This window comes from Rattus norvegicus, chromosome 1, assembly GCF_021556685.1.
Source record: "Rattus norvegicus strain SHRSP/BbbUtx chromosome 1, alternate assembly SHRSP_T2T, whole genome shotgun sequence".
NCBI classification, from domain to species: domain Eukaryota; kingdom Metazoa; phylum Chordata; class Mammalia; order Rodentia; family Muridae; genus Rattus; species Rattus norvegicus.
Genome location: NC_141534.1, coordinates 16,253,435 through 16,277,381, shown reverse-complemented (window position 1 = coordinate 16,277,381; position 23,947 = coordinate 16,253,435). Strand labels below are relative to the sequence as shown.

At 44.2% G+C, this 23,947-nt stretch overlaps 2 protein-coding genes and 1 long non-coding RNA gene across 14 annotated transcripts in view; 1 reads left to right on the top strand and 2 right to left on the bottom strand.

Annotated features, from left to right (window-relative positions):
• Positions 1 to 21,777, top strand: LOC120098801 (uncharacterized). 2 transcript variants are annotated; one of them, XR_015649073.1, is made up of 3 exons: positions 787 to 973; positions 13,935 to 14,115; positions 20,696 to 21,777. XR_015649073.1 is itself a non-coding variant. In XM_087604763.1 (2 exons), the coding sequence occupies exon 1, from the start codon at positions 246 to 248 to the stop codon at positions 600 to 602; it is 357 nt and encodes a 118-aa protein (XP_087460889.1). In that variant the 5' UTR covers positions 1 to 245; the 3' UTR covers positions 603 to 973; positions 3,477 to 4,263. The 2 variants fall into 2 exon arrangements, 1 of the variants encoding a protein (XP_087460889.1); XM_087604763.1 differs by lacking the exons at positions 13,935 to 14,115; positions 20,696 to 21,777 and adding an exon at positions 3,477 to 4,263 and having other exon boundaries at positions 1 to 973.
• LOC148006857 (uncharacterized) lies at positions 14,497 to 19,665 on the bottom strand. The gene is made up of 2 exons (XR_015649085.1): positions 19,369 to 19,665; positions 14,497 to 15,488 (listed from the first exon to the last, which is right to left on the bottom strand). It is a non-coding gene; the product is annotated as an uncharacterized LOC148006857 (long non-coding RNA).
• The window catches only part of Map7 (microtubule-associated protein 7), a 128,261-nt gene continuing 125,727 nt past the window's right edge, over positions 21,414 to 23,947 (bottom strand). For 9 of the 11 annotated variants that reach the window (XM_087655330.1, XM_087655347.1, XM_087655324.1 and 6 more), the window contains one exon: positions 21,422 to 23,031. In XM_087655330.1, the coding sequence (XP_087511456.1) occupies positions 23,021 to 23,031 (11 nt within the window). In that variant the 3' untranslated portion in view covers positions 21,422 to 23,020. 11 annotated transcript variants of the gene reach the window in all.

The window sequence follows — 23,947 nt, the reverse complement described above, 5'->3', positions numbered from 1 at the left end:
TTGATCAGACTCTTGTCTTGGCATCCTTCTTCGAGTCTCTTGTCCCCCATTCTCTTCCAGGTCCCCCCACCCCGACAAATGGCGCCCAGCGTGCGGCTGTTTGGAGGTCTCCTGGAGGAGAACGTCGTCCTGTGAATAGGCAGGCCTGTCTTCCTTGTTTGTCGGAGCCTTTGCTCCCCCGCTTCTGGCAACCATGGAATGCCTGACCTTGGTTCAGAGGCTTGGTGTGTGTTTCTCCCCAGACGATGCAGATCTCGGTGGTGAGTGATGGAACAAGCATTCTACAGTCAGCTTTTGAGACAGGACTCAGGGAGTCACTCAAGATGCGAAGAATAGGGTTAGAAGAAGAAGAAGAAGAGGAAGAAGAAGAAGAAGAGGAGGAGGAGGAGGAGGAGGAGGAGGAGGAGGAGGAGGAGGAGGAGAAGAAGAAGAAGAAGAAGAAGAAGAAGAAGAAGGAGGAGGAGGAGGAGGAGGAGGAGGAGGAGGAGGAGGAGGAGGAGAAGAAGAAGAAGAAGAAGAAGAAGAAGAAGAAGAAGAAGAAGAAGAAGAAGAAGAGAAGAAGAGGAGGAGGAGGAGGAGGAAAGAAAAGGAAAAAGATTTAAATAAATTCTTACATTTTGTAGTAAATATTTGTCCATAGTTCCCCCAGGAGGGAACAATTGACACAAAAGAGAGTGCAGAGTTAGTGACTGTTTAATGGATCGGCTAACCTTGTTGCTGAAGTCTGCCCTCTGTAATGAATAAAAGTTGTGTGCTTTTTGGGTTCGAGGTTGTCTCTCCCTGCATGGATGGGCAAGCCCACGTACGTGGATTAAAAACCTTATACCCGCATGCTATTGCAGCGGTCACTTTGTCGATCTGTGCTCTGTGGGTGGCGCTCCTGAGATAAGGCCACTATGGGGTCTTACAACATTTTGGTGCACCTGCCAGGAACTGCACTCCCCCCAGACCACAATTGGCGAGGAGATCGGAGGTAAGCTCGAGCAAATCTGTGTTTTGCGCTCTGTGTTACTTTCTGTTTTGTCTCTGTGTCATGTCTCGTCTTTGTTTCATGTTGTCTTGTGTTGTCCACGTCTGCTGTCTGAAGCGTTCCAGTCCCCTGTCCCCGGAGAGGGGTTAGAGTCCCTTCGGTGGTCACTGTGGGTCCCGTGAGAGGGCTTACAGCTATGACAGGCAGATGTGCTAGTTGTCACAGGCCCTAAAGGATGCTCTAGAGGAGAAAGTAATCTAGAGGACACTCTGGTATCTCGTTGGGAGGTGGGATCAGATAGTCCTCCTCATCCCGGAAGCAGCTAAGGTTAAGCTGCAGTTTGGGCCAGGTACTGAAGGTATCAGGCATCTGTGGAAATCGCTTATAGGACGCCTTGTCTTGGTTTGGTTTGTCTGGTTTGTTTTCTGTGGTATTTCCCAGTGTCTTTTTGGCTTTTGTTTCATTTTTGGAGTTGGACTGACGACTGTGTTTGAAATCATGGACTGATGACTGTGTTTGAAATCATGGAACTGTTCGTTTTGTTTGTCAAAGAGTTTTACTTGGTCCTCTTGGTGCTTAACTTGGGAATGATTTGCTTGAGAGAAATTGTTTTCTGCCAGGGAGTTTTGTCTTTCTCTCTTGAGTCTCCTCCCCAAGGAATGATGGCCCTCCCTTTGCTCCCGTTGTCCAGTCTAGCTGCTGTTAGCAGTTAATCAAACATGTATATGAAGGACTCCAGGTTAGCGAGTGATCATGTCTGAGGCAGGCATTAACTAGAATCTGAAAGCTTTGCCTTGGATCCTAAAGAAAGGATCTCCCTGTTGCTTAGACATCACAGCTTCTAAGGAAGGGACAGCACAGAGAGAGGAAGTGTGGGGCTAAGGGTGGCAGGCGAGTGGGCCTGCTAGCAAGCAAGCTGCAGGCTGTTCACAGGCAGCTCAGGCCAGGCGTAAGAGGAGTTTCAAGGTGATGAGCCCGGCTGGGGCTGACGCTTTAACAGCGAAAAGATAGTGGAGAGTTAGTGATTATAAGACTTTTGGCCCTGAAAAAATTCCAATCGCTGCCTTCAGTGGCCAGACCTTCAACACTTGCTCACAGAAGGAGAGCATTCATTAAGAGAAGTTCTTTAAGGGAGCCTGCCTTATCTGCTGGCCCTATTCCAAGAGAGGAGTCGGTCTCCAACATTAAGCCACCTTCCCCATTAGTCATCACTGACATGGAGAGTGCCTCTGATCCTATCCCCACAGCAGTCAGTTCCTGCCCCTGTGGTCAAAATGCCCCAGGTTGGGGGCAGGAGAGCCCCTAAAGTAGTTTCAGAAAGAGTCTGCAGCAGACTGTGAGGAACTTTGTTTTGCCAGACAAAACAGGCTTTACTCTAGGATGATAAGAGGAGAAAGTCTTGGCACCGGCTCTTCAGCCTACTCCAACTGGAGGCTGTAGCCAAGGTCAGGATCAATGTTTTCTTTTCCATGGCCCTCTAAGGCAGTGAGATGGGTTGGTGAAGGACTGCTACTGAAGTTCTGGAATTCAGGGGCTGTAGTTCTATTAAAGGTCAGTATTCCAGTGTTAGCAATATCTTTATTGGATGTAAGAGGCAAAAAGCCCAACTCGATTGTGACCCCTGCCTCAGGAATGGCAGCAGAAAGAGTCCTTAAAGCCAGTTATCTCTGACTATAGCTTACTCTCTAATACCCGAGGCTTCAAACGGATAACACCCCCCTGGGCAAGCCCCCCTTCAATACTCAGATGCTTTTCTCCCCTGGTCTTTTGGTTCAAGGTTGCCAGGCGTGTCTGATAGCCTGGAAGAAACTTCCCCCCTAAAGCGGACAGTCATACAATTCTTTTATCAGCCACTTGGCATCTAGCACCCAGGTCCTAACCAGCTCTCCATCCTTTTGTTATTAGTTCTTACTGGAAGCTTAGTGTCCTTCAGAGGATGGGTCTCTTGAGAGGCAGAGCCACCGAGCTGACACTGAAGGGAGGTACCTCTTAAAGGAGAATCTAAGTCCAGAGAGACAGCCCGTAACAGACCAGCTGCCCCTCTGCTCACCTTTCTGTTTCATAGGCACAAAGCTTGCACTTGTTTTTGCAATGGCCTTTTCATCCCAAGAAAGCTTCCTTGTTTGTTTAGCTGTGTGACTGGATGCTACTTGTCACCTGATCTGGTTGTTCCAGCAGCTCTCACGGGCCACCCCCTAGCTTTCCTGCCTGGCCCCTTTCCCCTGCTCTTAAGAATTTTATCACCTAATACACTGCGTTGTTCTGACTTATAATACCTCCCGTCCTGCTAATAATATGCATGTCCCAGATTCCCATTGTGAAGGTTCTAATCCTAAAACAAGGGGATGGTGTATCCCCCTAAATATTAAATTTACTTCCATGGGTTGAAACCAGGATTGGACACATTGATATACTTGGGATCTTAGAAGGTTTCAATCAGGTGCTGATATAGGGATTATATTTACCATAAAATTGTTAAAAGAACCTGGACAATCCTACTTCCCAGCTTCTGGACACTCATCCCAAGAAGGAGCCCATGGAGGCACTGAACACGGTGCAGGGCACACGCGACTTCATCTACAGCTTGCACTCCTCCGAGAGGAGCTGCTGGCTCAAAGAACTGCACAGCTTCGAGTCCATTGCCATCGCACAAAGAAAAATTAGAAGCTCTACCACCCACCCCATGACAGCTGCATTATGTATTTATTCTTCCACAATGCGATACCTGTTGTAGGGTTTGGATTTTTGGATAATGCAGTTATGACTGTCTCAGGAACCCAAATTGAATTGTCTATTTGATTTATTTTGAGAATGTCAACAATGTCAATCAACATGTTACTTTTCCTTCTATGTATCAATATATTATTTAACTTTCAGTTATTGATACTGTACTGTACTGAGTTGGGGTTTGCTTATTTCTGACATAACATGCATGGGATACCTATGTATGTCTTTATTTTTTTCCTGATGGTTATAATTCACGCTGAGGTTTCTCCAAATTATTTAAGATGTTTAATATCAGTTAAAATTGCAATTCCCTGCCTGGTGCCATCCCTTCTGTGATATTTCACGGTAAACATTTACAATTCATGGTAAACATTTGGAGCAGTGTTTTGGTTCTTTTTTTTTTTTTTTTTTTTTTTTTCGGAGCTGGGGACCGAACCCAGGGCCTTGCGCTTCCTAGGCAAGCGCTCTACCACTGAGCTAAATCCCCAACCCCTGGAGCAGTGTTTTAAGTATATCAAACTATTTTAATTTTGAACCACACTGTCTTTAAGAGTCAGAGGCTAATCAAAAAGAAAAATTGTCTGCTCCCCCCCTTTTATGTAAGCCGTATATGCTAACAAGTGTACTTCTTTCTGATTGGCTTTTTTGTTTTGTTTTGTTCTTTTTTTCGGAGCTGGGGACCGAACCCAGGGCCTTGCGCTTCCTAGGCAAGTGCTCTACCACTGAGCTAAATCCTCAACCCCTCTGATTGGCTTTTTACCTTTAATTTCCCAACTTCGAACAATCACAGTGAATTCTGGTTTGTGAGAGAAAGGCAGTGCTTGGATACTTCCTATGTCTTAGAATATGGTTAAAGAGAACATGCAAACGGTCTTAGAAAAGAGACAATGAGGGCTGGAGAGATGGCTCAGAGGTTAAGAGCGCTGTCTGCTCTTCCAGAGGTCCTGAGTTCAATTCCCAGCAACCACATGGTGGCTCACAACCACTTATAATCAGGTCTGGTGCCCTCTTCTGGCCTGCAGGAATACACGCAGGCAGAAAGCTGTATGATGTATACATAATAAATAAATAAATTTATAAATTTATTAAAAAAAAAAAGAAAAGAGACAATGAGAAAAAGAAAAAGCTGAGAACTGATATCAAAATTGTTCTCTGTTGGACCCCCTAGTAGTAGGCCTTCTTTTGGTTATATCTTTTGGCCCTTTGACATTTAATCGTTAACCAGCTTTATTAAACAACAGGTAGATAATATAGCAGCAAAACCTATTCAGGTATATTATCATAGGCTAGCTATGGAGGATGCTTTGATGATGGCCAAGCTCACCTACACATCTCCTCCCAGCCCAGGCAAAGACATTTTTGTCCTTCAGCCAAATGAGGCCAACATTCCTTTCTGCCTGCTGTCCTGATGTCTTTGCTGAAAAATCAATGAATTGTCACCCCTGCGTGCTGAGCTGGACAGTCAATGACGGGTAAGAGAGTGATTTATTCACGAATAAAGGGCCTAAGACAGGAGGGCCGCCACTTGCTGCTGCCTTATCGCATGACAGACCCTGGCCACAAGATTCTCTTGGCCATGTGACAAATATCACTCCAACCTAAGACAGACGCAGTTCCCGAGGGGTTCATTCCAGGACAGCAAGGTCATTTGGCCACCTTTTCATTTGACTATAAGGAAGGGGGAGATGTTGGGAGCGATGCCCTTGAAGCCCTCCATTGTTGATGTTATTATTATGGTTAGAGTTAATTATGACTGGGTTCATGGAAAATCCCCAGCCAGTTGCAGAAGACTAATACAAATCCGGTGGTCAGGATGAATGATATGATAAAGCTAAAACCAACATCCTGCTGACTAATAAATATGACAAACCTGTGACCTTTCTGACATCCTGTCAACATCAGCCAATTCCCTGACCACACGAATACTGTGTCCTTGGCCTGCGTAAATGTTTCTTACTTCCCCCCTCCCTCTGTTACCCATGTTGTGGTATAAATTCAGCCTTGGGAAAAATAAAATTGTTGCCTTGATCAGACTCTTGTCTTGGCGTCCTTCTTCGCATCTCTTGTCCCCCATTCTCTTCCAGGTACCACCCGGACCCGTCGCTTACATTTGGATATCCAGTATTTGCTTTGGTGGGAGAACTGGTCTCTGATGATGCCAAGTAGTCTTGGTTTCTGTAGCTTAGGTTCCTGCACTTGCCTCTAGCCATTGGGTTGTCTCTGGTGTTTGCTTGTCTTGCTGTTTCTCAGAGTTACTTGACCCTGTTGTAGACCTCTGTGTCAGCACTCCTGTAGATCTGTTTTCCTGTTTTCTTTCAGCCTTTCCTGAGAACAGGTGCTCTGATTTGAGGTGTGTTGGCATTCCTGGAGACCATCTTCCAGCTCTAGGCACGGGCAGGAATCAAAGGTTCCTGCCCCTATTTGCTCCTAGGTCCTTGCACCCAGGGGGCACAGTTGGCACTATGCGATTCCCTCTTGTGTCTGGACTGTGGGCAGAGGGTAGTCTCGTCTGACTTCTCAGGAGTGTCCACACTTCTGAGGGTCCAGCTCTCTCCCCCACAGGATTTGGGTTCAGGGAGCTGATTGGTCAGTTCAGTTCGGTCCTGGGCACTGACCAGAACCATGGATACCCGCAGCTGTCTGTTCCTATATCCCTGTGTCCAGAGGCACTGTGCAGAGTCCCCTTGAACCAGGGATGTGGGCAGAGGTGTGCAGAGGTGGTAGTCTGTCCTGTGGCCTCAGGATGTCTGCACTCCTGGGTGGTCCGCTGTCTTCTCTACGGGATTTGGGTTGGTTAAAACTTTAAATTTTGGTTGTTCACCCCTTGATTTAATTTTAATTCATTTCAAAAAGAAAGGAAGAAAGAAAGAAAGAAAGAAAGAAAGAAAGAAAGAAAGAAAGAAAGAAAGGAAGAAAGGAAGAGAGAAAGAAAGATGGGCTGGAGAGATGGCTCAGTGGTTAAGAGCACTGACTTCCAGAGGTCCTGAGTTCCCCAGCAACCACATGGTGGCTCACAACCATCTGTAATGGGATCTGATGTCATCTTCTGGTGTGTCTGAAGACAGTTACAGTATACTTACATATAATAAAATAAATAAATCTTTTTTAAAAAAAAAAGAAGAAGAAAGAAAGAAAGCAGTTTCAATTGGCCTTTGAAGCCCTGAACCTGTACCTAGGAGTCTAAGTCAATTGAAGAAGCCCCCCCAGGGGCTGAGCATCTGCACGAGCTGATCTTAAAGGGGCCAGCAGCTTCTCACCTTCTATGGTAAGGGAGCTGATGGCTGTTTCTCTTAGAAAAATCCCTGACTGTGATTATTGGATTCAGCAGGTGACAAGGGGCTTCTCTTAAAATTACAGTTAGAAAAAGTAAAAATTGTGTTTGGTCTAAATATTAAAGATGTGTGTAGCCACTTCATTTCTTTTCTTTTCTTTTCTTTTTTTCGGAGCTGGGGCCCGAACCCAGGGCCTTGCGCTTCCTAGGCAAGCGCTCTACCACTGAGCTAAATCCCCAACCCCACAAGCCTTTACTCTTATACAACGAGCTTTTAAAATTTAGGGAGTAGTTGCTGCTCCAGAAAAGATTCAAAGGCAATAATATCCTTTATAATATTTGAGACATCAGTTATATCCTAAATAAATTGTGGCACAGAAAATTCAAGTAAGAAAAGATAGTTTACTTTGAATTATTTTTAAAAGCTTCTAAGGTATGTTAATTGGCTAAGATCTCCCCTTAAGCTCACCACAGGAGGACTTAAGCCTTTGTTTGATATCCTCAAGGGAGATGCAAATCCTAATTCCCCTTGAAAATTAACTGATGAGGGAGGAAAGCTTTGCAGAAAGTAGAGAAAGCTGTGTCATCAACAGATACATTAATTATATAGACTGTGATCAGTTGTTGGTTGTTTGTACCCACAGCAGTCCTTTGGTAAAAGGGTCCATTAAATGTGGATTTATTTTGCTTCATCTCCAAGTAAAGTTTAAACACTCTATTGTAAAGCTGTTACTGTGTTAATACAGAATTGTAGGATAAAATCATGAAAGTATTTTGGAAAGAATGTCTTAAGAACCTGACAAAATACTTATTCCTTATTCCAAACAGCAATTAAATTGGTTATTGCAGAGTACTGATATTTGGCCTATTGCATGTACAAACTTTTCAGGCAAAATTGATAATTTTCCTCTAAGCCTGCTTTTGTATCTCCTGTAAATTTACGCATGTATCCCATAGAAAATGTGCTTACTGTATTTATAGATGGCTCATCTAATGAGAAGACAGCATATGTAATTGGATCACCTGTTTATTCTGAATTTCCCTCTGCTTCAGCACAGATTATTGAATTATGTGCTGTAGCCACTGTTTTTGAAATGTTGAAAAAAAATCAAGCTTTCAATTTGTATACTGATAGCCAATGTATAGCTTATGGTTTGCAATTGATTGAAATTGTTTCTTTTTTAGGTACTGCGATTCTTCAAATTTTGCAATCAATTTTACGCAAATACAACTGAATTTTTTTTAATTAACTTGAATATTTCTTATTTACATTTAGAGTGTTATTCCCTTTCCCGGTTTCCAGGCAAACATCCTCCTAATCCCCCCCCCTTCTTTATGGGTGTTCCCCTCCCCATCCTCCCCCCATTGCCGCCCTCCCCCCAACAATCATGTTCACTGGGGGTTCAGTCTTAGCAGGACCCAGGGCTTCCCCTTCCACTGGTGCTCTTACTAGGATATTCATTGCTACCTATGAGGTCAGAGTCCAGGGTCAGTCCATGTACAGTCTTTAGGTAGTGGCTTAGTCCCTGGAAGCTCTGGTTGCTTGGCATTGTTGTTCATAAGGGGTCTCGAGCTCCTTCAAGCTCTTCGAGTTTTTTCTCTGATTCCTTCAACGGGGGTCCCATTCTCAGTTCAGTGGTTTGCTGCTGGCATTCGCCTCTGTATTTGCTGTATTCTTGCTGTGTCTCTCAGGAGCGATCTACATCCGGTTCCTGTCGACCTGCACTTCTTTGCTTCATCCATCTTGTCTAATTGGATGGCTGTATATGTATGGGCCACATGTGGGGCAGGCTCTGAATGGGTGTTCCTTCTGTGTCTGTTTTAATCTTTGCCTCTCTATTCCCTGCCAAGGGTATTCTTGTTCCCCTTTTAAAGAAGGAGTGAAGCATTCACATTTTGATCATCCGTCTTGAGTTTCATTTGTTCTAGGCATCTAGGGTAATCCAAGCATTTGGGCTAATAGCCACTTATCAATGAGTGCATACCATGTGTGTTTTTCTGTGATTGGGTTACCTCACTCAGGATGATATTTTCCAGTTCCAACCATTTGCCTACGAATTTCATAAAGTCATTGTTTTTGATAGCTGAGTAATATTCCATTGTGTAGATGTACCACATTTTCTGTATCCATTCCTCTGTTGAAGGGCATCTGGGTTCTTTCCAGCTTCTGGCTATTATAAATAAGGCTGCTATGAACATAGTGGAGCACGTGTCTTTTTTTATATGTTGGGGCATCTTTTGGGTATATGCCCAAGAGAGGTATAGCTGGATCCTCAGGCAGTTCAATGTCCAATTTTCTGAGGAACCTCCAGACTGATTTCCAGAATGGTTGTACCAGTCTGCAATCCCACCAACAATGGAGGAGTGTTCCTTTTTCTCCGCATCCTCGCCAGCATTTGCTGTCACCTGAGTTTTTGATCTTAGCCGTTCTCACTGGTGTGAGGTAAAATCTCAGGGTTGTTTTGATTTGCATTTCCCTTATGACTAAAGATGTTGAACATTTCTTTAGGTGTTTCTCAGTCATTCGGCATTCCTCAGCTGTGAATTCTTTGTTTAGCTCTGAACCCCATTTTTTTTTCTTTTTTTCGGAGCTGGGGACCGAACCCAGGGCCTTGCGCTTGCTAGGCAAGCGCTCTACCGCTGAGCTAAATCCCCAACCCCTGAACCCCATTTTTAATAGGGTTATTTGTCTCCTTGCAGTCTAACTTCTTGAGTTCTTTGTATATTTTGGATATAAGGCCTCTATCTAATACAACTGAATTTAAGAGAACATATGGGGTTGGGGATTTAGCTCAGTGGTAGAGTGCTTGCCTAGCAAGCGCAAGGCCCTGGGTTCAGTCCCCAGCTCCGAAAAAAAGAAAAGAAAAGAAAAGAAAAAAAAAAAAAAAAGAGAACATACTGTTCCATACTTATAGGACATTTAAGAGCTCACATTGAATTGCCTGGACTCCATAGTGAGGGCAATGCCACAGCAGATTTGTATACCAGACAGATTATAGGCCTTATATAGGAAAAATTAGCCAAACATTCTCATTCTTTACATCATCAAAAATAGTAATAGCTTGGGACAACTCGGTATTTCTAGAGAATGTGCAAGTCAAATTGTAAAGACTTGTCTTCAGTGTCCTCAGTTTCTACCTGTACTGCATAATGGTGGTAATCCTCAAGCACTTAGACCTCGAAAGTTATGGCAAATGGATGCTACTCATTTCTGGTTTTGGAAAATTAAAATATTTATTTGCGACTATTGATACCTTTTCAGGCCTTCTGGTTGCAACTGCTTTAACAAGGGAAGCGACTAAAAATGTAGTTAGTCATTACGTACTGTGTTTTTTTTCCTATGCTTAGTGTTCCAAATCGGATTAAAGCGGATAATAGAACTGTCTATCTCAGCCAAACATTTGAGACCTTTTGTCGAAATTTAATATTACCCATATTTTTGAGGTTCCTTATAATTCTCTAGGACAAGGTATTGTGAAACAGGTATTGTGAAACTTTAAAACAATAATTAAAAGTTATATCCCTGTATACCACACAATTATTTAAATAATGCTCTTTTTATTTTAAATTTTAAAATTCGAATGCCAAGGAACTCTGTGTGTCTATGGCACCCTACAACTAGGCATACTTATGCCCAGGTGAAATGGAAGGATACACTTACTGGCACATGGCTTGATCCTAATCAGGTATTTAATAGGGGAAGAGGGTGTGTTTGTGTTTTTTCCTCAGGATGCTGCAGGAGTGTGCTAGCTGCCAGAGTGGCTGGTGAGACAGGCTGATGCTGGGACAAAGGATGATGCTGACCTGTGAGCTGCGAGTGCCCTGACAGTGGTGACTGGGAAGCTATATTGGACATACGTTCCTGATTGTTTGCCTATATCCCAGATTGGACAAGCTGCCTTGCTTCAAACATTTAGAACTTGTGGGACAGAGAACATGGAAACTGCAAAACTCAAAAATTGTCAAAAAATCAAATTAAGACTCTTCTCTTTCCTTTAATGTGACCAGTTATTCTGACTCAATCGTGAACTGGTCTGTAAATCAATATAATATCGGAAATAACAGTTTCCAAATGAAGATTGGTTCTGGCCATTTTCAGAGACATTTAAAAATTCACAATTGCCTTGTATGAAGTTACATTTGCAGTGGATAAAATTGATACAGGATCTGGATTTTGAGCAAATGTTAGTACATGTGTTAAAACTCCCAATCTTTTACTAATTGGTCATGTTAAAATTACTTTGGTTTCTTCTACAGTGTTTAATGTAAGTTGTATTGGTTGTAGACATCCTAATTTTGTTACTATATTGGAATCTGGCATGTACTAGCTTTTGTCTTATTGCTTGTGAGTATTACAGGACCCTGGTATTCTGATAAAGGCTTGCAAATATTGGAAGAATTGAGTCGGGCTTCAAGCAGAAGCAATAGGATAGTGGGCTTGATTATTGCTGGTGTAATGGTATAACTATTTAATTAATAGCACTATTGCTTTGACACAAGAAGTTAAGACAGTTAGTTTTGTTAATCATTTAGCAAAAAAAATGTTACTAATGTTTTGAGTATTCAAGAGGATTTAGACAGGTGTTTGGAACAATCAATTGATGCTCTTTATGACACTATTCAAACTATTGGAGAGGAGGCTCAGAGTTTAAGAGTAGGAAGCCATCTTGAGTGTCATGCTAAATACCAATGCATTTGTGTTACTTCTAAACTTTACAATGACAGTCACTATAATTGGAAAAAGATTCAAAGACGCTTGCAGGGTATTTGACATAATTCTAACACCTCTCTGGATGTTTTAACTTTACATACTGAGATTATGAATTTAAAGAATGATGCCCTGCTGAGCTTTGCTGCTGATATTGCTGGTAAAGTTATTCATGGCCTGTGGTCAATATTTCCATTTTGGTCAAACTTCAAGAATGTCATATATAGCCTGGTCATGCTAGCCCTTCTTGTCCTGGGAATACTTTTATTCCTGCTCATTGTGATAGAGTCTGCCATTAACAACAGCAACATGTTGGCCACCAAAATGCATGGCTTCAACCTAAAAATGGATTCCCATATAGAATTATTAATTTAACAAGCCAAGGATGGGTAAAATTCTACCTGGAGCCTTACCAACCTAAGCAGAATAGCATTGCTTTTGATAATACTTATTCCATGATGGGTAAGGAAGGCATTCTTGTAAGAACGACCTAAGACAGGCTCAGTCTTGTTTATGATATAAAAAGTGGGGAGATATAGAGAGCCTTTTGGGGCCACTTGTTTCTAGACACTTGACAGGAATCTGACCTTATCAGGACAAAAGAAAGAAGCCCAGGGCAGGAATCTAGCTTTGGGCTTGGGCTCAGGAAATGGGCCTTGATTAAGAACATTTACATTTGAGTTAAAGCTCAGAGCTTGTCCTGGTCCTCCTGACCAACTCCCAGAAAGGTGTTTACAGGATTTTGTTTTTCACCTTGCTTGTTCCTCAACTCAGAACTGATCTTATCATTGTGCATGTAATTAAAGTGGTATAAAAGCAGATTGGAAAATAAAGCACCTGCTTCAGCCTCAGAACTGGCTGGAGTCGTGTTAAATGTTGTCTAATAGTCTTTTTTTTTTTCCTTTTTAATCTTCACTCCTGCCCTGGAGAACCTGTTGACTGACTGAGCTGGCTTGGTCATATCTCAGATAAAAGCTTGCAGAACATAACATGTCAATATTCTCCCCTTTCTCGCCTGCTCTCTGTAATGTATTTTCTAGAGGGCAAAGCCCAGTGTAAAAAAAGTCATGAAGAGAACATACAGCTTTCACAAGGATAATTCCCTGTGTTCAGAAAATCCCTGGTGTTAAAACGAAGGTTACAAAGGGCTTCTCTCCTGACCATGCTACCTTCCATCCCACATCCTGTGTTCTTGAGTAGAATTAGGCCTCAGAGGGAGAGACAGAGGAGGTATCTGGAAGTCGCAGCCAGTACTTTTCACTGCTTCCAGCCAGCTCAGTGGAACTTTCCGAAATAAGGAGAGTTCTCGATCTTTAAGAGAAGGGTGCTCAGTTTGCTTTGGCTCCTAGCTCTGGAGTGTAGAAGAAACACTTTCGGTCTGGATTCACCATGTGCTTTCTGTTTTTGACTCCTAATGTCCTAGTTAGGGTTTTGGTTACTGTCACAAAACACCATGCCCGAAGAAACTTGGAGAAGAAAGGGTTTATTTGGCTTATATTTCCACAGCACTGCTCATCGTCAAAGGAAGTCAGGACAGGAACTCTGCAAGGCAGAGTCCTGGAGGAGGCAGAAGATGATGCAGAGGCTGTGGAGGGGTGCTGCTTACCGGCTTGATTCCTCATGGCCTGCTCAGCCTGCTTTCTGTAGAACCCAGAACCACCAGCCTAGGGATGGCGTAGGGTAAAGGGGCCAAAAGAAAAAAAAAAAAAAAAAAAAAAACACCCTGATCCTGACTTGACCCCAAGACCAGGGCCAAGAAACAGAAACCCACCAATCCCTGAGTACAAAAAAACCCCACCAATCCCTGAGCTCATCCAAGATCAGGAATTGAAATCCCACCAATCCTTACCCTGGAAATATCCAGCCTGGAAAGCCCTACCCCCCACTAAGAAACCCTGTATAAAACTTGTGTTCTCCTCAGTTCTTGGTTGCTTCTCTCCCCAGTACTGGCAGCCATATCCTTCTGGTTTTTCTCCCTCCCAATAACTCTCCTGCGTGAAGTTTGTTGTGCGGTGTGACTGTGGTATTCCTTGACTCCCTACTGCCAGGATACCTCTCCGAGGAGAGCAATGATGCCTTTTGCTTGGGAAACCTCTTCCTGTTGGAAGAGCTGTGACACTTTGTAGGGGAAACCTTTCCCTTCAGAACTGCAACAGACGGACCCTTCCCCATTGATCACCAGTTAAGAAAACGCCTTACAGCTGGATCTTACGGAGTCATTTTCTCAATTGAGGCTTTCTTATCTCTGTTGACTCTAGCTGTGTCAAGCTGACACAGAACCAGCCAGTACACCTGAGCAGGACTGTAGGACCCCGACTAAGGAAACTGCTAGTCCAGCATATCTACCACACGTGGATTCTAAAACTGGCTCTGGCGGCGATCTGTTGTGACACTTCAGGGTTCTAACGTATTTCTGAGCTGTAGTTTCACTTTAAAATGGTAAGTGACTCTCCTAAAACCTCTCTTGTAAAATGGTGAAAGTTCAGTGAGAAATGAGGAAGATAAATGAAGGGTTCATGGGTGGGTTTATGTCAGGTAGAACCCCTGACACAGTGTATTTATATCACATTTAATTTCCCTATTTGGTAAGATATTTATATGTATGAAATGAGTCTGAAACTTTGAGGTCTGCTCTCTTTCCAATTTTATTGTAATTTTTCCTTTTGGCAAAGCTAAGAAAAGGTAATCCTGGAATGTGGGGTAGTTGGTACCTATCTCAAAAAACAAAACAAATGAAGCAAAACTGGAGGGGGGGAATATACTTACAGAGTCAGGGGGGAAAAGTGATATTAATGACTTTTACATAAAGTTTTGTCGTGATTTCATGACAATTGAGTTTATTACTGTTAATAAGCTTTACTTCTGGTACTATTTGTCATTACATTTTCTGTGAAAAGATTTTTCATACATATATATTTCCATATATATATCAATCAGTACTTGGATGGACATTGGAGCTCAAAATTACATTATTCAGTGTGTGTACCTGTGCAAGTAATGCGGAGCCAATGTGGAGACCGGAGGCTAACTTGAGGGAGTTGACGCATTCCTTCTACTGGGTAGATCTCAGGGACTGAACTCGGGCTGTCTTCAGGTTCGGCATCTGTCAGTGCGCACTGGCTGTCATGGTGGCCCCATCATGAACTCATGCTCTGTTTGCTTTTGTTGTTGTTTTACTAATTTGTTTTTCACCGGTATCATGAGAAACAGGGAAGGACATGGGGCCGGACTAGGCGTACCGGGAGACGCCACTCGGGGGCGCGATAGAGCACCACGCTTGCTCTAAGGGTGATTTCTGACTTTAAGAACTTCTGCGGTTTATAAGAGACAGAGCTATATCTCAGGAAAGTATCAGCATAAAAATGTAAATTATTCAGGTGTAGTGGCTTATTTCTTTATAATCTCAACACCTAGGAAGTTGATGCAGGGGGTTGGGGATTTAGCTCAGTGGTAGAGTGCTTGCCTAGCAAGCGCAAGGCCCTGGGTTTGGTCCCCAGCTCCGGAAAAAAGAAAAAAAGAAAAAAAAAAAAAAAGAAAGGAAGTTGATGCAGGTGGATTGTTATGAGTTAGAAGCGGGTGGTGTCTAATTAGTCCCAGTGGGTGTGGGTTCCGTCTGCGGGTCTGTAGATGGTTCTCAGTCCTCAGGGAATTGCTGTAGGCGAGGTAGTGGCCGCCGCTGCGAGAGGCAGAAACGCTTCACCACCGCAGAGGTTTCCTCCTCTCCAATACAGAACGCTTGCAGATGGAGAAATCTTGCAGATGGATATGGTGGGAAATCTGCGTCTCCCGGCGAGGTCCATAGCACTCAGCTTCTAAGGAGCAGTGGAGAAGGGGGGGGGAGGAGGAGGAGGAGGAGGAGGAGGGGGGGGAGGGGGAGGGGGAGGGGGAGGGGGAGAGAGAGAGAGAGAGAGAGAGAGAGAGAGAGAGAGAGAGAGAAAACACTGGATAGGGCCTGAGGCTTTTGGAGCATCTGCCTCTGTCTGCTGGGCCTCTCTCAAAGCTTGCACAGTCATATCCCCTGGGTGGTTTGAATTCCAGATAAATTGAGGAGCTATGTCTCCATAGTAACAGCAGGGAGAAGAAAAAGGGGAAACAAGTTAATATTTATAGCCCATGACCGTTGATGTTTGTGCTGGCTTTGTTCATTACGCTATCACGGGGCTAAGGTAGGAACAGACATCCGACTCTTCTGGGTGCTTGCATGGTAGTGACATTGGCTCTGAGGCATGGCCCCTTGGCTGTGTCTGGTAAAAGGAACACGGATTCCAGAGCCAGCTCCAGCGCTGACTTCATGGGGAGGTCATGTGAGGTCATGTGACCTCATCTGAAGTCCTCAGTTTCTTCTCTGAATAATACCAGGCTTTGGGAGGATTCCCTCAAGGCCCCTGAGGCTTGCCCAGAGTATGCTCTTAATAGAGGTGGCCATTGTTGTGGCATATTGCTGCTGACTCTGCTTAAACGTAACCTTTCATGTTTTGATTGACAGAAAATAACCTGGAAATGTGAATCACAAGAAAGGGCTGGTACCTTTAAACTCTGGAGGCAGAGGCAGAGGCAGAGAGGCAGAGGCAGAGGCAGAGGCAGAGAGGCAGAGAGGCAGAGAGGCAGAGGCAGGACATAATGGCTACACAGACAAACCCTGCCCCAGAACCTTTCTCAACTACTGCCCCAACCCCTGTCCCAAAGAGGAAAAAAAGAAACACAGATTTTAGCAGAGTTTAGTGTTAAGTCTAGAATTAGATGCCTTCTGGATTTTTTGGCTTTAAGCGGGGTAATGCAAGCTCCCGTTTCCACGGCCTTATTGTCTTGTCAGGTTGCCAAGCCTTTCCTATTTTTTTTTTTTCCAAGCCGGTCAGACAAGCAGATCTCAGCCTGGAGTCCCAGCTTAGAGTACACTGCCTGCTCAGCCTGTTTGCTTTGTTATAGCAACCCTGTCACTTCTACCTGGAGAGTGAGTAATGAAGTCATTATCCAGAGGGAACCGGGGAGCACCGGGAGCCAGGACAGTGGGGAATTGCTTTGTCAGAGATGGGGGTAGGGAGAGGGGCCCTCAGCCAGCACTCAGCCCGCCTTCGACAAGGGGAAGAACTGAAGAGCTTTATCTCTGTGATTTTAGGGAAGAATGCCCAGAGAGTTCAGCCTGCAGTAGTCCCCACTGATGCTTAGTGAGGCCACAAATGGCTCTCACGGTCTGGTGGTTCTTTTAAGTCTTGGGGACAAAGTGTATCATGGTCTGGACAGAGATCTGCTGACAAGAGATATGGACGGATCAGAGCTGTGGGAACCAGGCTGGGGATCTGGAGGCTTGAAGATCTAATCTGTGTCCAGAGGTCCTTTGAAGAGTAACTGGGTCCTATTAATGTTTATCCCAAGGGACAGGCATAACTGGGGCTCACTTTAGGTACTCCAGGTGAATATGGTCACTATTAAAGACAGAAGTAGGGGTTGGGGATTTAGCTTAGTGATATAGCGCTTGCCTAGCACGCGCAAGGCCCTGGGTTCGGTCCCCAGCTCTGAAAAAAAAAAAATAAAGACAGAAGTAGAGGGCTGGAGAGGTGGCTCAGTGGTTAAGAGCACAGACTGCTCTTCCAGAGGTCCTGAGTTCAAATCCCAGCAACTCCATGGTGGCTCACAACCATCTGTAATGGGATCCGATGCCCTCTTCTGGTGTGTCTGAAGAGAGCGACAGTGTACTCGTATAAATAATAAATAAATCTTTAAATAAAATAAAGAAGGAAGTAAGCACTTCCTAGTTTCCTTCTTCAGAAGGATCAAACCCAGCTGACATTTGGGTCAAAGTACCAGGTAAGGATCTTTATGGCACTTCAACACATCAGCCCTGGTCAGGACATCTCTTAAACACACATACACAGTATACATACAACACACACACACACACACACACACACACACACACAGAGATACACCCACACATATTCACACACCACATACACATATTCGCACACCACTCAATACAATAGACAGAGACATACACATACCACACATATATACTACATATACACACGTCACTCACAGTCACACACCACACACACAGACCAAGACACACAGACCTCATGGACACACACACACACACACCCCCCGAGAGAGGCTAGATTTTAAGACTCACTTAGGATGATTGCTCAGACATACAACTTCAAGTCAAACGTCACACTACACTAAATGAAATGTTCCAGAAAAGCAGCTGAGGAATGTGTCCTGTGGAGTCCCAGGTTAGCTTTTAGTTTTGCTAATTGTCCGTCAATGAACTCCACAACTGTGGGCAGAGTGAATGAACGCCCTGGACCCAGCTCTTATCTTCCTAGTCCCTCTTTTCTGGCATCTGTCAAGGCCCTCATGGGGGGGGGGGGCATTGCTAAACAAAGCCAGAACGTGACCTACTCTGCCCTTCCCCTCACTCAGTTCCTAGAATCAATCCACTTGCTTCTTGGCCTCCTGAGGCCAAGGCTTACAGAGACTTGTGGAAAAGCATTCAGCATCCCTGGTGTCAACAGGACAAGTGAGTGGAAGGCTGTCAGGAAATGCCTCAAATAAACTGAAATAACAAGTAACTAATTCCTCAGAGAGCCAGAAGGAAGAGTGAAGATTAAACACGGCAGTACAGCAGTTCCTTTCTGCTTAGCCCACCTGGTATTATGCACATAATAGCATCTCAGTTAAACGCTTTTGCCACTCAGAGTACTGTTCCCGCCCACCTGTGCTTTCTGCTGCTCTGCCTTCCCAAAGCCATCTTTCTCACCAATCTCAAGACATTGTATCATTTATTGAACAATGACTAATTTGCTTAAGACTTTATCAATTGGGGCTGGAGAGATGGCTCAGCAGTTAAGAGCACTGGCTGCTCTTCCAGAGGTCCTGAGTTCAATTCCCAGCAACCACATGGTGGCTTGAAACCATCTGTAATGGGATCCAATACTGTGTCTTAAAAAAAACAAAACAAAGAATCCATTAAAAAGAAAAAAGACTATCACTCAACTCTAATTACTATGATAACCCTGAGGTGGACGTTAGTTTGCTATTTAGAGAGGAGCATCTCGGGCTGTCCTGTGGAGTGTCGGAGAGCCAGTCTCTCAAACGGAATTTCCTGGCTGCTACTTTTAGTGTATATATTTAAACAGCAATTTAAATCTCTCCTTAACTCTTTCTTTCTTTCTTTTAAAGATTTATTTATCATATACAAGTACACTGTAGCTGTCTTCAGAGATACCAGAAGAGGGCATCGGATCCCATTACAGATGGTTGTGAGCCACCATGTGGTTACTAGGAATTGAACTCAGGACCTCTGGAAGAGCAGTCCGTGCTCTTAACCTCTGAGCCATCTCTCCAGCCCTCTCCTTAACTTTCTTTTTTTTTTTTTTCCCGAGCTGGGGACTGAACCCAGGGCCTTGTGCTTGCTAGGCAAGCACCCTACCACTGAGCTAAATCCCCAACCCCTCTCCTTAACTTTCTTTTTTTTTTTTTTTCTTTTTTCTTTTTTTTCGGAGCTGGGGACCGAACCCAGGGCCTTGCGCTTCCTAGGTAAGCGCTCTACCACTGAGCTAAATCCCCAGCCCCTCTCCTTAACTTTCTTAATCTTGGCACTAATTGCTAAGTGACTTTTCACTGTTAAGATTGGTCAAATCTGTTAAATGTAAAACCATAGTCTTCAAGGAAATAATTAACAAGGTGATTTACCTGCAATCAACATGAAAGATCCCTTCTGGTCACATGATGTCCTTCTCTCCCACTTTCTCCAAAGCTCTCAGGGTGTCTCCTCCAAACCAAGGAGTGCCAACTGGTGTGAGGAGAGGACAACCTAGAAAGTTCCTTGTTTTCCTTACGATCCTAGTCTTTAATGGCTGAGCCATCTCCCCAGCTTAACCCGCAGTATTTCTAAGTGCGCTTTAGTTTTGATAGTGAAAACAGAAGGGAGGAAGGGGGAGTGCTTCCTGAAAGCTAATCTTCAAACACAAGCTTTTGCTAGCATGCTGTAATGGCTGTATTTACAACTTTAATGTTTAGCACAGAAAAGGCTTAACAGTCGTCCATTTCCATCAGTTCAAAGGAGTGGGGGTGGGGGTTGGTGGTGGCACACGACTTTAAGACCAGCACTCAGGAGGCAGAAGAAACTCTGAGATCAAGGTTAGCCTGGTCTACAGAGTGAGTTTCAGGACAGCCAGGGCTACACAGAGAAACTGTATGTGTGCGGAAAGTAGGGGGAGGTCAGGGGTGTTGGGGGGAGGGGGAGTGAAGAGACAGGAGAATGGCAGAGAGACTAGCAAAACCTTGTCTCACAGAGCGCAATCACAAGCATGAGCAAGCCATAAAATATGAACTGAGTGGGCTGGAGAGATGGCTCAGTGGTTAAAGCACCGGCTGCTCTTCCAAAGGTCCTGAGTTCAATTCCCAGCAACCACATGGTGACTCACAACCATGTATATGGGGATCTGGTGCCCCCTTCTGGCCTATGGATGTATATGCAGCAGAACATTCATGTGGACTTATTGGCAACTATAAAATGTAATGTGCAATATTTTGAGTTGTGGTGGCAAAGCCTGTAATAGCAGGCTCAGAAGTTGAGGCTGGATTACCGTGAGTTCAAGGCCAGCCTGAGCCAAACATTCAGACTATTTAAAGAAATACATTTAACAGTTGCAGTGGGTATGGATCAAGAGGCTGAGGTGTGAGGGTGACGGGTTTGAGGTGAGCCTGGGTTACAGTATGGAACCCCATCTAACAGCACCTCAACCATAAAAATCTTGTAATACATGTAGTTTAACTTTTATCTTGCCATGAGAGTTCCTTAGTGATATATTAAGTTGTCATCCGTGTCAATATCATTGTTTAGTATAGGAATATTTATATACAGATTTCTCCTCAGTAAATGCAGCTTGAGGGGGAAGCAGTTGCCAAGAAAAACTTAACAGTCAAAAATGCTTGAAACGAAGTCTAAGAATCTAAAAGTTCTGGTAAGCTAGTGATTTAATTAGAAACTCACAACCCGACTCCAATCTCCACTCAGGTTTAAGATGCTGTCGCCTGCTTCAACCAGGGTACTTAATTCACTGACAGTCTTCTAGTCAAGATGCTGGTGGGAAGACACAGAGGGGACTTTGTCCGGCTCCTGGAGAATCTGCTTGCCACTATGCATCCATGTGAGAAATTCAGTTTGTTTCCAGCAGTGAAGAAATTCGGGAGAAACAAAGGTTTGCCTTCCTGGAGTAGCCAGAGGCTGGCCTACTCACCGCAGTGGCCTAGACGAAAAGGCACTCAGACCTATCCGTGCTGAGGGCTGCGTTTGCTCCCCAACCACTCCACCTGAATGGGGCACACATTGAAGGCTTCCTGGGGGTAAGTGAGCGTAGTCTTCAAGGGCTGAACGGAGAAACAACCCAGCCATTGTAGAGCTCCAACTGCCCGGCAATGTGGCTCTTAAAACTGTAAATGAAAACTTTATGGTATCTTCAGTGAAAACCTGATTACTTAAGAGAGTTTTGAGTTGTTAATGAGCATATCAGCCAGCCCCTGAATATAAACATAGACAGACATTTCATGGACAAGAATTCCCATTGGGAAATGGCGCTGAGGTTAAATGGGAAGTAATCTGAGGACTCGGGAGTGCATTGTGGCAGAGGTGTAGTCTGGAAGGGTAAAGCTTAGCTTCGTGGCTGAAGGAGGCCTCTGTGCAGTGTGTGTGTCTATGAGCTTACCTGAGTGAAGCAAAGCACATGAAACCCTGAGGCAAAACTATGTCAAACATTTTATTTGTATTTTATGTTTGGTAGATTTAAATAAATAGAACAAATTTGTTGAACAGATTTTTTTTAATACAATATCTAGATGTACATGGACAACCAAATGGGGAGACCCCACAAATTGATGTCTTAACAATGTTTTACAAACTGTTGGTAAAGATTGTATGCCTGGATTTAAAAGAACCCCAATAGATGAATAGTTCCACATTAAATCTTGTAGATTAACCAATCGCTCTTTGTATAAAACCAATATATCACAGTGGGAGGGAGATGCCATGGCCTCGGCACTCCCTTCTCCATTTCTCATTGGTTGTCTCTTAAGTGGGAAAATAAAACTGAATTTATATTAGCAAATCAAAGTGCAGGTTTGTACAGCTGGGCTGAGCAGCAAGAGGGAAGAAGGAGGACACAGGAAAAGCGGAGGGTCGCTATACACTGAGGACATTTGCGACGGTCCGTGTCCCCCGACATCGACACCATTTTTTCTCATTGCTCTGAAACGAGCAGAAGCCAAATTCATTGATCTAAAGGAATATTAAACATTTCCCCCACATCATCTGCAATCACGTAAGGCAAAGAGAGAGAAGTCCCACCATCCCTGGGGGTGGCAGCAGCATACAGACATCAGAGAGCCCCACATCATCATCCAGGCTCCCAGGGCGGCAGGCGGAGTGCATCTGCTGGAGCGTGTCTGCACTCTGTCCCATTCTAGTTCATCTATCTGGAAAAAAGCTCTTATAAATACATCGCTTAGGAGGACAGCTGAGCCAGGCGGGGCTGTCGCGCGCCTCTGATCTCAGCACCCAGGAAGCAGAGGCAGGTGGGGTTCGAGGTCAGTCTGGTCTCCAGAGCCAGTTTTAGGACAGCCAGGGCTACACAGAGAAACCCATTCTCCAAAAAAAGTAGGAAAAACAAAAACAAAAAGGACAGCGAATTATTTTCTTGCTCTGAAAAAAATGTCTTCACATTTTCAGAGTTGTCATTGTGGTTCTGTAAATGGAGTCTCAGGAAGACAGTGGCAGCTGGGTCTGCAGGATGCCCGTGTTTACGAGCTGTGTTTATGACGGCCAGGTAACCTGGCCACCTTCTGCCTCTACAAACTGCCTTTGCAGTAATATTTAAACAAACAGGTTTGTTTGACTACCCTCCACTCGCTCCACCCGGAGGGCAAAGAGGTACCCATTGTCAAGTAGTACGTTGTAAAAGGTATTTTATTTTTGCCAATCTTATGTATTGAAGTTTAAAAGTGAAAAAAAAAAAGATCCCTGTGATAACCATGCCCGTTTCTTTTTATAATGAAATGCTCTTTTTGTTTTTTGAAAGAGTTCAGAAAAATATTGATTTATTTACTAAGGAGGGACATTCTGGAAAATGCCACCTCAGGGTATCAGATTAAGGAGCATTAAGGAGCATTTCTTCCTATTGGCGAAAATGGTTAGAAAAGCTACTGAGTCTGTTGTCTTGAGCTGACTTTAATACGTCTTTTAAAAATGATGGTCAAGAACTCTAGGAAACTGGAGGGAGGGGCTCTTTGGAGCCTGAAATTCCATTCGTCGGAGAAAATGTTTGCTTTGGTTCTTCAGAGGAAACGCTCATATAACTTCTACATGAGGGGACAGAAAAGAGAACAGATTAGATTGCCCAATCTAAAATTGAAAACTACAGCAATATCTTATATTTCTAAAAAAACAAAGACAAAACCCCACATCACTCCCCCAGTATCACATAAGAGTAAGCACATACGTGTGCCTCACATGCAGGAGGCTCTGGGTTAGATGCCCAGCACCAAAAACCACAACCAAACCTAAAACCAGGAGACTGTGTTGGGGTTCATGAGCGTATTCATGAGCAGTACTAGGAAAAATGCATAGCCTTCCATTTCTCTTAGGGAATATCACTGACTTAGAAACGCCATGCTTAGAGAACTTAAATCCATAACCTCTAAGAAGACTACGTTCATTTGTCGTTCAATGTGTAAGGCTCCAGACTTCAATGGAGGACGAAGAAATGTTTATAAATAAATGGTCACCAGAAGGAGCAGTGTACGTGTTCCACTTATGACCAGAGCCTAGACTACCTCCCGGGGAAAGATGGTGGGTGGAAAAGGATGATTTAAAACGGTTAGTGAGGTAGAACGCTGGTGGACGTTCCTTCCTTCCTGCAAATGTGGGATACGACAGATGAGGAAGCTACAGAACGTTAAGTTGCTTAGCGGCTGAGCAATCACAAGGCCAGGCTACAGGGGCTGTGTCACCACTTTTACAGCCCAGAAGATGGATTTCACCAAGGCCAATAGTACCCTAGAGGAGAAGAGAGCCTGGCCCTCCAGGGACGGCTTCCTTCTCTAGTTAAGGATGTTAGGGCTTCACTGACTCCACTTCAGTATCTGGGATTTGGCTGGTTCTCTTCCCAGGAGCAGTATGGGGAATGCTGATGAATAAATGATGTGCTGGGAAGGTGGGTAGACAAAGCCCAGGCTTGTGAGTGCGTGTGGGCGAGCCAGGCCTGTCCCCCTTCTC

Excerpts from the sequence above, each read along its gene's own strand:
- LOC120098801 (XM_087604763.1), top strand. The coding sequence starts at position 246 with ATGCAGATCTCGGTGGTGAGTGATGGAACAAGCATTCTACAGTCAGCT.